This window comes from Hippocampus zosterae, chromosome 3, assembly GCF_025434085.1.
Source record: "Hippocampus zosterae strain Florida chromosome 3, ASM2543408v3, whole genome shotgun sequence".
Taxonomy (NCBI): domain Eukaryota; kingdom Metazoa; phylum Chordata; class Actinopteri; order Syngnathiformes; family Syngnathidae; genus Hippocampus; species Hippocampus zosterae.
In genome coordinates, this window is record NC_067453.1 from 22,166,833 (window position 1) to 22,179,372 (window position 12,540).

A 12,540-nucleotide genomic window follows, 5' to 3' on the forward strand; every position below is an offset into this window, starting at 1 on the left:
GTCGCGGGGGTGCTGGAGCCCATCCCAGCCGTCTCCGGGCAGTAGGCGGGGGACACCCTGAATCGGTTGCCAGCCAATCGCAGGGCACACAGAAACAAACAACCATTCGCACTCACACTCACACCTAGGGACAATTTGGAGTGTTCAATCAGCCTGCCAAGCATGTTTTTGGAATGTGGGAGGAAACCGGAGTACCCGGAGAAAACCCACGCAGGCCCGGGGAGAACATGCAAACTCCACACAGGGAGGCCGGAGCTGGAATCGAACCCGGTACCTCTGCACTGTAATTTATTTTATGTTTTTGCCGTCCAACCACTTAACCAAAAGCAATATGGTCGTTTATGAACCGGAATGTAGCCTACAAACAGACGAAGGGACAAATCAACAATGGTAAACATAACGGTTCAACTTACAGAGTGTCATTCTGGATGTCATTACTTATACTTTAAGCATCATGTTGTACCACCCTGTGCTAAATACATTTCAAAAACAAGATAAAAATAAAAAGCAACGTGCTCTCGTATTTCTGATCCAACCGGTTAAAGGAAACTTTGATTCTCTCCTCTTTCATCTCAAACTGCTTCAAACAACAAAGCGTGTGTTGGAAAAGTGGTTAGAACTGCAACTATTATTTTACTTGATGTTAACTGTTTTGTTAAGCGCTTTGTTACAGCTGCCGCTGTTGTGAAAGCGCTATATAAATCAGCATGTATTGTATGTATTGTATTTATCCTCTGGTGTTTGTAGCCTTCGCGCTGGCGCTGGTCGTGATAAAAAGCCCCACTGACTCCCAGTGTGTAAACGCAAGTGACAGTCAAGGAGTCGGGGAGGTGCGAGCGAGACGTTTTGAAGACTGCGGGCAGCGACAGAGCAGACAAAGTGCAGCATCTCATCATGCTCGTGCGAGCCAACGTGACGGCAGGAGTGTGACTTCATCACCGATGGCGCAAACTGCTTTGCACTGCCAAACACGTCCATTCAGCGCCGTTAATGGCCGACCGCTCCTGATTGTCAGACACCACTGACCGCAACCTTCCTCTTCTGCCTTTACAATTTTAAATGACCTATTTTTTTGCAAGGGTTTGCCTAAAGCACACGTTACCAGGTGCTGGTATTGTGCCTTTCCTCATATCCTAACCAGCTCACAATCCATATCTTAAAACAGAGAGAAACTGTGCTTGATAGCAATAATAAAAGCCATGAGCCATGAAGTCAGGGGGCCACTTCATTAGGTTAGATTGTGCTTCAGGAACTACAAAAAAAGTTTGGAGATGTGTTTCTAATATTCAGTGGAAGCCTGCAGGTCGAACTCAAGAGAGCTAGGCTGAATATTAAAGCATTTTCCAGAATTATTTAATGCAGTAGTGAAGCAGTTTTGACCAAAGCCATCCAAATAACTGAAAAGTTGAGTTTGGTCAAAATTGAGGGTCGAGTCACTGTATGGATGCTGGATGCTTTTATGTTGATTCAAACGTGATGTAGAGAGTAAGGACATTTTTCTAATTATCCTCATTCATTGAGCACACACGTGAGTAAGTGTTGATATCTTTTTATGTTGTGTCTTTTTTCTATCCCCTCAGCCAGCGCTACTGCATGTGTAATCCTGATGTGGTGCAGCAATTCCACAACCCCGACACCATCTTCATCCTGGCCTTCGCTGTGGTCCTCCTCAACACTGACATGTACTCGCCCAACATCAAACCGCAGCGCAAGATGGGCCTTGACGACTTCATACGCAACCTCAGAGGTGACAGTCATGCACAGTACGCATACATGCAGCGCCTCAAATGTCAGGGTTTTGGGATGTAGAAAAATGATACCACCATATACAATTTCAAGATTTTTTCTGCCATTGATGTGACCTATGACCTGTACAACTTAGTTGAATTTTTTTTTAAAATATATTTTCTTGCGTGAAAGATTAAAAGAGCAACTGAAAGAAATGTGGCTACACACATATGCTCATCCTCATGACTGGAATGTGACTGTGTTCAGAATCAAGAGCAAAACATAGTCCTATGCCCCGTAAGTCATTGCCTGTTCACCTGAAGTGAAAGTCTCCGGGCTCTCCTCGCTCTCCTGGTGTTCCATGTCTGATATTTCTTCAGCTCCTCGAGTTCTGCCCCAGAGAGCATGCCAAGTAATTGCGCCTCATTGCGATTTAACGATATGAGCTGGTATTTTCCACATGCGTCTCATCACCTCCGCTCGCCTGGCAGCGCTTTGACTTCTATTTACCTTTGCTCAACAACACTTTTTCTTCAGTCAACAGTGGGCTCCAAACAGACAGTTCATTGTCATGGAAACCAGGGAAGAAAACGATTAGGTGCAGCCATCCTTCATGGTGCGGCTGTGAATGGCTTGCATTTTGGGCACCGCGGGGTCACTCATTTGACGATCTGTTTGTCTGTCTGTCTCACTGTCTCTTTGTCCTTCCATGTATGTATCGCCATCTATTAGTCTGACGGTGGTTTGTGTAAGGTAGACAGGGAAAGTTAATTCCCAAGCCTTGAAAAACAAACGACCTCTATGTTCTTTGTGAGACAGTTCACGATTTATAAATGTCCTTGCAAGCAGCATCCAGCAAACAAAACAATTTGGTCAAATACTTACTTTTTCCCTCTCATAGCTCAAGCTCTCACAATCTTATGAGGTCCCAATCGATAGGAAATAAGAAGCTTTTAAATGGTCCTTCACCTGTCCTTGCAGACGGTATTGTTCAAAATGACTCAGGCAATTTTTAATTTTTTTTTTGGGGCACCTCTGCTCTTTCAGGTGTGGACGATGGAGCTGACATCCCCAGAGAGATGGTTGCTGGCATTTATGAGAGGATCCAACAAAGAGAGCTGCGATCTAATGAGGACCATGTTACCTATGTGAGCCGCGTGGAGCAGTCCATCCTTGGTCTGAAGACTGTAAGTCTTGCTAAACTCTTGTCTATCTATCTATCTATCTATCTATCTATCTATCTATCTATCTATCTATCTATCTATCTATCTATCTATCTATCTATCTATCTATCTATCTATCTATCTATCTATCTATCTATCTATCTATCTATCTATCTATCTATCTATCTATCTATCTATCTATCTATCTATCTATCTATCTATCTATCTATCTATCTATCTATCTATCTATCTATCTATCTATCTATCTATCTATCTATCTATCTATCTATCTATCTATCTATCTATCTATCTATCTATCTATCTATCTATCTATCTATCTATCTATCTATCTATCTATCTATCTATCTATCTATCTATCTATCTATCTATCTATCTATCCAGCTAGCTAGCTAGCTAGCTACTTTGCTAGCTTGCTGGCTCTCGACCCACCTATCTACTTCATCTGACCAAAGGACTGACTTACCACCCAATCTACCAAGAGTGTAAAAAAATGATTTGAATCACAAAATTGGTTCTTATTTAAGAAATGAGTGCATCGAATCAAAACAAATCATTCAACTTAAAAATATATTGAGATACGTATCGAATCGAGTTTGCTTGAAAGGAGACATCTTTGCAGGGAATGCCACATTTACGTTAACCTACTGACACATTTATTCATATTGTAAAAAAATTGGAACAAGAAACTAATTTTATCATACTCTTGCAAACTCAGCCGTATCGTATCGAATCAAACTGTTATCCCACTGAATCAAACCGACTTGTTCCATTTTCAAATAAAATATCCTTGAATCGTATTAATTCCTCACTTACCTACATATCCCACTGATGACCAACCTGCGAACATGATGACCTACTTGCCTACCTTCTTCCTAACTTATCCACGCTTTTCTCTTCCACTGCCCCTGCGCAGATCTTGGCTGTACCTCACAGACGTCTGGTGTGCTGCTGTCGTCTGTTTGAGGTTCCCGATGCCAATAAACCTCATAAACAGAAACTGTCACAGCTCCAGAGAGAGGTCTTCCTCTTCAACGACCTGCTCTTGGTGAGCACGCTCCAAAACATGTGATGCATATCAGCTCCATGTTGTTTTATTCATCCGAGCGTCATTCCGACATTTTAAACATGTTTGGGTGCGTCTCCAGATCCTGAAGCTGTGCCCCAAGAAGAAAAGCTCAGCTTCTTACACCTTCTGCAAAGCGATGGGTCTCCTGGGAATGCAGTTTCACCTCTTCAGCAATGAATGTACAATGAATTCGTACTCGCACATCAGACACACCTGCATAATGTAAACCATAACTACAGTAGACCCTGACTTGCACTCTTAAAACTGCTGAATTAAAAGTAAACCAAACTGGGTGAAATAGCTAACCCAGCGCGAGACTTAAAGGGGACATAACCATCAAAAATGGTCTTCGTACCTATTTCTGATAGCAGTATATTTGGGTAAATTTGCCCAAATATCCACAGGAAATGAAAATGGCCGACTTCTCATCTCATTTCAAACATGGGTTTGGAGACTTTTTCGTGCATTCCGTTATGGTCAAAATGTCCAAACAATTTCACATGGATCAGTGTAATTTATTGTTTATTGTGGGATCCCCCATTAGTTTTCACCCTGGTGAAGAAATTATAGACAAGTGAAACAATATTCTTTCCAAAATCCAAATCACAAAGAGAGCAATCCACCTAAACGTCACAAAAAAGAAAAGAGTACATTAAGCTAATATCCTCGTAGCTCATTGTACCACCTATCATTTCAGGATCCATTCAGTTTTATGTAAGGGGGTAAATGGGAGGCACTTCTTCCACCTACGTACTTCGCATTGAATAAATACTGTATAGCGTGTGTCTTTGTTTGGCACCAGACTACGCCCATGGCATCACCATGCTGAGCCCGTTTACCTCCGAGAAGAAGCAGCTGGTCAGCTTTTGCTCGCCAAGCGGAGAGGAGCTGCGGAAATTTGCAGAGGAGCTGCGAGAGGCCATTTCCGAAGTCAATGAGATGGAGCACATACACATCCAGTGTAAGGCTTGTAGAGGTGGCAAAACGTACACACACGCTGTACTTTCTTACCCACTGGGCATTTGATGTCAATTCAACGCCCAAATGACATCAATTGATTGATTGATTTTGCTGTCATATGGATGTACAGTAGCAATACATTTTGCAAATTAGGACTAAAATAATACCACAATTTCACTTCAACAAACTGTGGTGAATAAAGTTTATTCAACTTTAGAAGCAAACATTGTTTCTTCCACTTTGCGTCAAGCTCTGATTTATGAACATATCACATTATTGATTCTTGGGCAACTTTTCTTTTTAAAAAAGGTCAGCTACCTACAGTTTATTCTTGTTTTGGTTCGGAATGTGGAGAATCAATTTGGCTGCTGTTCAGTGCAGGATTGAATCTAGTGTAGTGGGATAACAATGGCCACCCCAAAATCTCGACATTCCTCAAAAATTTGTCTTACAACCTTCTTGGAAAGAAACCTTTTTCTGTCTGTGAGCCTTAAATGAAAATTTGGACACACCTATGCCTTAAGTAAAAGTGTGAAGTACAGACTCTGAAATGTACTGCCTGAAATTAAGTTGAAAGGTCATCAGAAAAACAAACAAAACAAAGAAACCACATATACCGGTAAGATTGACTTGAGCAAAGCCACACAATATTAGTGAATTTGTTACTTCCCACCGCTGAGGACGTGACAACCATTCACTCGAGCGTGTACAGTATATAACTCACAGTTGTGTTTGTTGTCTTGTGTTTTTAAGGGGAACTGGAGAGGCAACAGGGCATCCAGCCTCACAGCATACACACAAATGGCGGCCAAGTGGACGCGCACACGGGGCACGGATCCCCCTCAGGTGCAAAATAAAATCCCTTCATCCATTTTCTAGAGCCCTCGTCCTCATTAGGGTCACGGGAGAGCTGGAGCCCATCCCACTTGATTGTGGGTGAGAGGCAGGGTCCACCATGGACTGGTCGCCAGTTGCAAGACATGCAGACAACCTTTCACACCCAATATGTCCGCCTTCAAGCAAGCTCCAGTACACTTGACCTGGGAGTGGTTCCTTTGTTGGGTTTCAAGCCAAGCCTCCAGTGATTGACACTAAAAGGTCACGTGACTTACTCAATTCTTGATTGACCGTTTATTGAAATTCTGTTGATTGCTTAAAAAACAAAAGAATCAAATTTGGGCTGGGCCAATTCGTGTCAGTGACTAAACGTTGCAATGTTTTCACTGAGGGTCAATATTGAAAAGTGTAAATCAAATTTTTTTGCCCCACCCGCAAATAAAATAAAGAAAGTGTTCCCCCCATCCGGGAAGAAAGAACATCCAGTCCTGTCATCTTATGTGATCTACAGGGTAGCACATTTTGTGTTTTTAAATGACAAGATTTTACAAGTTTCAATTGTTTGTCATTATGTGGCAGAGGATAGGCTCCAGACGCTCCCGCAATTGTGAGAGACCAAATAAAAAAATGTACACCAAAAAATTGTCCCAACTCCCACATGCCCGAAATTCAATTTCAACTACCGTAATTACAAACACACCAAAACGTATTAAAACACACCTTTTCAAGTATTCCTCAGTGTCTGTTCTCTTTCTCTCACTCACTCACTCACTCACTCACTCACGGGTCTCCAACATCTGCAAATCGTGCTTTTGATATTCTGAATTGCGTCTAATCGATGCCTTGCGTGCTCCGGCAGGTCAGCAGGACGTGTACGATAAAAGCGGCAACAACAACGCTGTGGAGGTGAGTGCCAAAAACACTCTTGTCTCCCTCAGGTAAGTGTGTGCTAGTTCATCTCTGTGAGGTTGCTTCTCTGTGAACGTGTGTGTATGTGTGAGTCTCCAAAAGACGAAAAGTCGTGCTTGGCTTTAACAATAATAATAATAATAAGGATAATAAAAAAGCATCAAAGCTTCGCCGGAGGCTCATCACTAAGGATAGAAAGGCCGCCTAGAGGCCTTGGAGTGGATCAGCCGCCACTCGTGCTCCGGAGAAAACATCCGTTCCCCATCAGCTGCTGCTAAGCCTTGACGAGGGAAACATAAGACAGCCTGATGGTGCTTGTGTGTGAGTGTGTGTGTGTGACCACCGTGATTGTTTGTCGTCCTTTTCACCGCTTGTCATTTCTCCCGCCTCGGCCAGTCCTTTTGAGACATGTCAGTCGGTGTGTTAGGGAGGCACCACGCCCTCGGTGTCACTTTTTCCCTCGATCTTCTACCAGCCCCCCCCTCACCTTCCCACAAAACAAACCAACCCCCACCCACCTCTACTCCCCCCCACCCCACCCCACAGCCTCTCCACTTTTTCGAGGATACGGTGTTAATTGTTTTGACTGTATGCAGTAATCCTCTGCTGTTTCAAGGGGAATGCGGACCGAGCCCGATTGCAAATAAAAATTCCGGCGAATAACTGCCTATATATTGATGTATTGAAACCATTATGATTAGCGTTTGTCAGGAAATATTAAAAATATAACAGTTCAAATATAATTGTAATTCGAATACAACTTTTTACTATTTTACATGTTTCAATTTTGATCTCTTAATTTAAAAAACAGCTCATTCAATCCTTTATTACGATTTGTTGAATTTTGGGGACCGTAAAATACGGATATAGCGGTGTATCCCATTTCACGACTTTTGTGATGAAATGTTAAAACATCAAAACTTTTCTTCCTGAGCTCTTTTGTGAGTAACATTGTGTATAAATGTATTTGGTTTTGGTGGACATTTTACAGAGCATCCCCACTTTTGGGAGTCAGTCTTAAAATATAAGAAATATACATACAGTTTATACACTGTATGAATGTAAAGGCGAGAAAGCGTGTGCCCGTGTTTGTATGTATATGTGTGTGTGCCGCACGCGCTGACTGTGCACGCAACCTCCGTGCATGCCTGCATGCCCCCCGTGCGTGTCACACCAGAGGGCTGCGTAAGGCTGCGTTCAGGCTGGTAACTCCCCGTGCGTTCTCTGGCTGTTCCTAAACTAGGTGTCAATTCACAACAGGCTGCAGACCTACCAACTGAGTCCGCCCAGCGTTGAGCCGACACCCCCCCTGGCCCTGACCGCCCCGCCCGCCTTGCTGGGCCCCGTCCCGGCCGGGGAGCTCCGCCCGGAGACACTGATCCAGTGCCAGCAGATCGTCAAAGTCATCGTGGTGGACCAGAGCGGGCGGGGCCGCATGGAAGCATTCCTCAGCCAGGGCCCGGCCGCCCACCAGCTCCTGCGCTCGGCCATGTCCACGCCTGTCCATGTTCAGGGCGACGGGCCTCAGCCCCCTCTGCCGCCGCCCCCGCCCCCTTACAACCACCCGCACCAGTTCTGCCCGCCGGACTCGCCCATGCCGCTCCACCACACCATACCGCTCACTCGAAGGCGCAACTCCAGCGGCTCCCGCAGCATCGTCTGAGCCCCCTGCCCCCATGGCACACGACTTTATAGGGATGCCATTTTGTAACATCAATGGGCTTGCTCGCTGAGCATCCATCTCCCAGGTTTCACCATCCACAAGACACATTTGGACTGTTTGTGCACAGGCGGCAATCGGCAAAAAGATTCTCCTAAAAGCAGGGGTGTGCAAACCTATGTGCTCAAGGGTCACATTTGATTTTCAAAATGAACAGGTGAGCCAGCTCATTTGCGTTTGTTACAAAAATACATTCAAATTTTATGCCAAGTATGTAACCTGCATAATAATTCATGACAGATATTTATTTTCTTTATACATCATTTATTTAATGATAACTAATTTATGAATGACTAAATTAAACTTTTTACTGAGATTTTCTGTAGGGTATTTTTTGTCAAATTATTTAAATATTTATTTAATACATAAATAGAATGATTTAATTGTACAGACATATGTTTTATGTAAAAGAGTAGTAATAAGTACAAAATATATAACTATATTTATATTTAATTTAATTTGAAGTAATTCACAAAATATTTCATTGAATCAAAAGAATGTTTGAGTCATATTTTTGTTATTTAGTAATAGTTTTTAAATTATTGAAAATAAAAATAATGTAATTTATATATTTTGTTCAAAACTATTTCACTTGAATCTGTTAACAAATTATTTAATTAAATAAAATGCATTTTACTTGTACGCATTTTATTATTCATAGATTTTTATCGTTTATTACTCAATTATGTAATTAAATAAAACACCAAACCAACATTATTTTATTATTCAATTAAATAATTATTTGACATAAATGAATACACAAGAAATACATTATATCTGGCTAATTTAATACAAAATCTGTATAAATGGAAAAGTTTATAAAATGAATGAATACAGGGTGAAATGAATTTAACTAACGTAAGAGTGTTGATACCGCAAATGTTCACTAAGCCAGATTTAAGGGCCGCGTGTGGCCCACGGGCCATACTTTGCTCACCCCTGTCTGAAAACGTTATTTAAAAAAGAGGACGTTAAAAAAAGAAAAGATGACTCAGATCTCAGCACAAGTCTCACTTCTCGGGCTACAATTATTTTGTTCTTATCTACTGTGGAAAGAGAAGAAGGCTGCTTATGGCTGCAGTTGTTCCTTGTACGATCAGATTGCGTCTTCAAGGGAGGAAAAACACACACAGAGAGAGAGAGAGAGAGAGAGAGAGAGAGAGAGAGAGAGAGAGAGAGAGAGAGAGAGAGAGAGAGAGAGAGAGAGAGAGAGAGAGAGAGAGAGAGAGAGAGAGAGAGAGAGAGAGAGAGAGAGAGAAGGTGACAAAGATGTCTCCCCTACATGTATGTCACACGCGTAGGCTTGTCAAAAAAACAAAGTACAGTTTTAGTATTGTGTTAGCAAGCAGTGTTCGGGCCATGCTGGAAAGATGAAAAACAAACAACAACAAAAAAGTGAAATTATGAGAAAACAATTGTCACAATTATCAAGAGTAAAATCCAGACATTTTTTTCAGGGGGAAAAAAAACCCAACCCTAAAATATAATTTTATAGTAAGTACAGATACCAATGATCATTATTGGGTCGAGATCAGCTCTTTTTCAAGGTATGGGGTCTCCTAACGAATGCAGATACCAGCCACCGATACTAAAGACATTTTTTTTTTTGCATCGAGTAAGCCTTGCCTGTAGTCGGTGCTACACTGCGCTCATTTGACACAATAGCGAAGCATCATTTGTTTTCCAATATTTTTCCAATTTAATTTATAATGTTACTTTTCATGTTTAATTAATTGTTTATCTACCTAGTTGTCCCTTTTTAATGTCATTATCACACCTTGTCAAAATAAATCATTCATTCAGCATGTAGTGTCAGAAAGGTCTCCCCCCGCCCCAATAAAATGACCACAATCTTGTAAATCCTTCATTCAATAAAATCCAGACTTTTTGCCCTCATACCATATACAATACAACTTGAAATTTTGCCGCTTTACACATACTTTTAAAAAGAATGATTAGTTAGCCGGTGGAAAAAAATATATATTTTGGGCGGGGTGAAATTATGACCTTGTTCCTCAAAAATGGCCCCCATTGTTCCTGTAACATCACAACTTCATTTTCATAAAATGAAAACAACTTCATGTGACATTTTTTTCTTTCACTAATACTGCTTGAATCTGATCATTTTCTCTTTTTTTCAAATGACATTTTTTTTCAACCTTTGTCTCATTTAATGTCAACATGATACCTCACATGACTGTTGTATTTTTTGTCTTTTCAGTGTGGCCTTTATACATTTGACTGACATGAAGTAGCAGGAAAGGCTCGCACCTGCCTGACTTCCATTCCCCCTGCTCACACTGCGACCGGGGGCTTATCATTCATCATGAATGCCCCCCCCCCACCTCCCTCCCTCCCGCCTTGTGCATTCACTCTTACTGGTTTTCTCCACTGTGAATACTGTTGTTGTTGAAGGCCATTTATCAGGTGGCAAACTCTCACTTAATAGCTTTAGTTTGAGGAAGAAAAATAATGCCACCACACACACACACACGACTTAGTGGTCGACTTAGGTCCACTCGTAAATGCTTTTTGCACTTTTTAGCTTCCGCCACAGTGACAATGTATTGAAAAAACAAAACAAAAGAGGAAATAAGAAAAAAGCAGCGTCGGCAAGATGATTGTGGTGAAATTGATATCATGGCATTTCGGTTGGGACGCTTTGTACAGCAGACACGCACCGAAGCACGTCTTCTACTTTTTTTTTTTGCACCACAGAATATATGAAATATATAATGTAAATACATAGATTCTATTCTGAGAGCGTGATCTCACATCCGTGTGTGCGTGTCTACGTCTGCTGAATTTGTACAGAGAAGAGTCTAGTTTAAAAGCAAGAGAGACAAACACAGAGCTATAGTTCTTCTTATTATTCGGGATGACTATTGACGTCTCATATCGGGCGTTATGGAGTCCCGCAGCCGAAGTGGGAAAAACGGCAAAAGCTTTTATAGGTTTTAGAGCGGTTACCACGGCAACACCTATATTACTATTATTGTTACAATGGTCGTTACGGTAGTATTGTGTCATTAAGAGGAGCTGTGCAAAGGGCTATGCTGTTTGGGTGATTACACACACATGCACAAACGCAGTCGGCAAATCAACACAAAATCAATTTTAGGAAATGCTTGTCTTCTCTCTGCTTAGTTGTTTGGATTTTTTTTTCTTTTTTCTCGACTCTCACATTGACTTGAAGAGCGCCATTCAGCATGTAAAGCTTCCAAAGCGGCTCTAGTCTGTGTTTGTATCATAAACAATCGTGTCCGCTGATGTCATTTTCTACGATTTTTAATTTAAGGCGCGAATGCTGAAGAGCCTCCAGAATTCCACAAATTTTCATGGCAAAATTCCCCAGAGCTGTTTATACGTTTTCCAACTCCTGCACGTTTTTCGGTCGATTCAAATCACTCCAATGTCAAAATGTTCAGGACAGCTTTGTCATATTCCAAAAATGCCCACTTTGTCCTCGGAATTTATAAACATCCCAACGAATGGTGTGGTTTTAAAGATCACAATGTCTTAACCCATTTCCTACATTTTGATAACTTCTTCCGAATTTCTTTTCCGCATCAGCTCTTCAGCATTCACCTGCAAGTTCGATTGCATTTTACAGTTTTTATTATCTCTCTTCCTGTCCTGAGCCTTCCTCTGTCCCTCCTTCGCTGCGGTTGTCATGGCGCCCTCATACCCCCTCAATAAGCACTGTCATGAATATTTGCACCCACACACTATTTATAAACAAAAAAAAGAATATCAAATGGAAGATTTCTTAAAGATCAACATGTTTATTATTAAAAAAAAGCGTATTTCTATTTTTTTCTCTTTGTTCGTTTGGGGAGAATGAAAGAATAAAGTAGTTTTTACTCTCCGTGCATCTTTGTGTGTTGTCAATATTGACTCCGAAGTGTGGCGTTGGTCGAATGAAAGATTCTGCAGCAGGTGGGATGAAGGGGGCGCCCAGCATGGAGGGCGGGGGGATGGGAAAATCAGACCTGCCTTTATCACACAGGCGGCGAACTCGTTCATTACGGCACGGGGATGCAATATTGAGCATTTGGGCTACGTGTTAAATCTGACCCAAAGTAAGTCCTTCAAAATAAAAGCACCCAGTACAATAATGCAGTTTCACCACACAA

The 12,540-nt window shown here is 41.7% G+C and overlaps 1 protein-coding gene across 4 annotated transcripts in view; it reads left to right on the forward strand.

The window, feature by feature from the left end:
- iqsec3b (IQ motif and Sec7 domain ArfGEF 3b) overlaps window positions 1–12,278 on the forward strand; it is a 43,069-nt gene extending 30,791 nt beyond the window's left edge. The window contains exons 8-15 of one of the 4 annotated variants that reach the window (XM_052061341.1): window positions 1,581–1,747; window positions 2,776–2,915; window positions 3,826–3,957; window positions 4,058–4,157; window positions 4,781–4,939; window positions 5,692–5,784; window positions 6,635–6,713; window positions 7,945–12,278. In XM_052061341.1, coding sequence (XP_051917301.1) covers window positions 1,581–1,747; window positions 2,776–2,915; window positions 3,826–3,957; window positions 4,058–4,157; window positions 4,781–4,939; window positions 5,692–5,784; window positions 6,635–6,713; window positions 7,945–8,347 — 1,273 coding nt within the window. In that variant the 3' untranslated portion in view covers window positions 8,348–12,278. Of the gene's footprint in view, window positions 1–1,580; window positions 1,748–2,775; window positions 2,916–3,825; window positions 3,958–4,057; window positions 4,158–4,780; window positions 4,940–5,691; window positions 5,785–6,634; window positions 6,714–7,927 lie in introns of all 4 variants that reach the window. The other 3 variants (XM_052061342.1, XM_052061344.1, XM_052061343.1) reach the window with 3 other exon arrangements.
- Window positions 12,279–12,540: the final 262 nt, after the last annotated feature.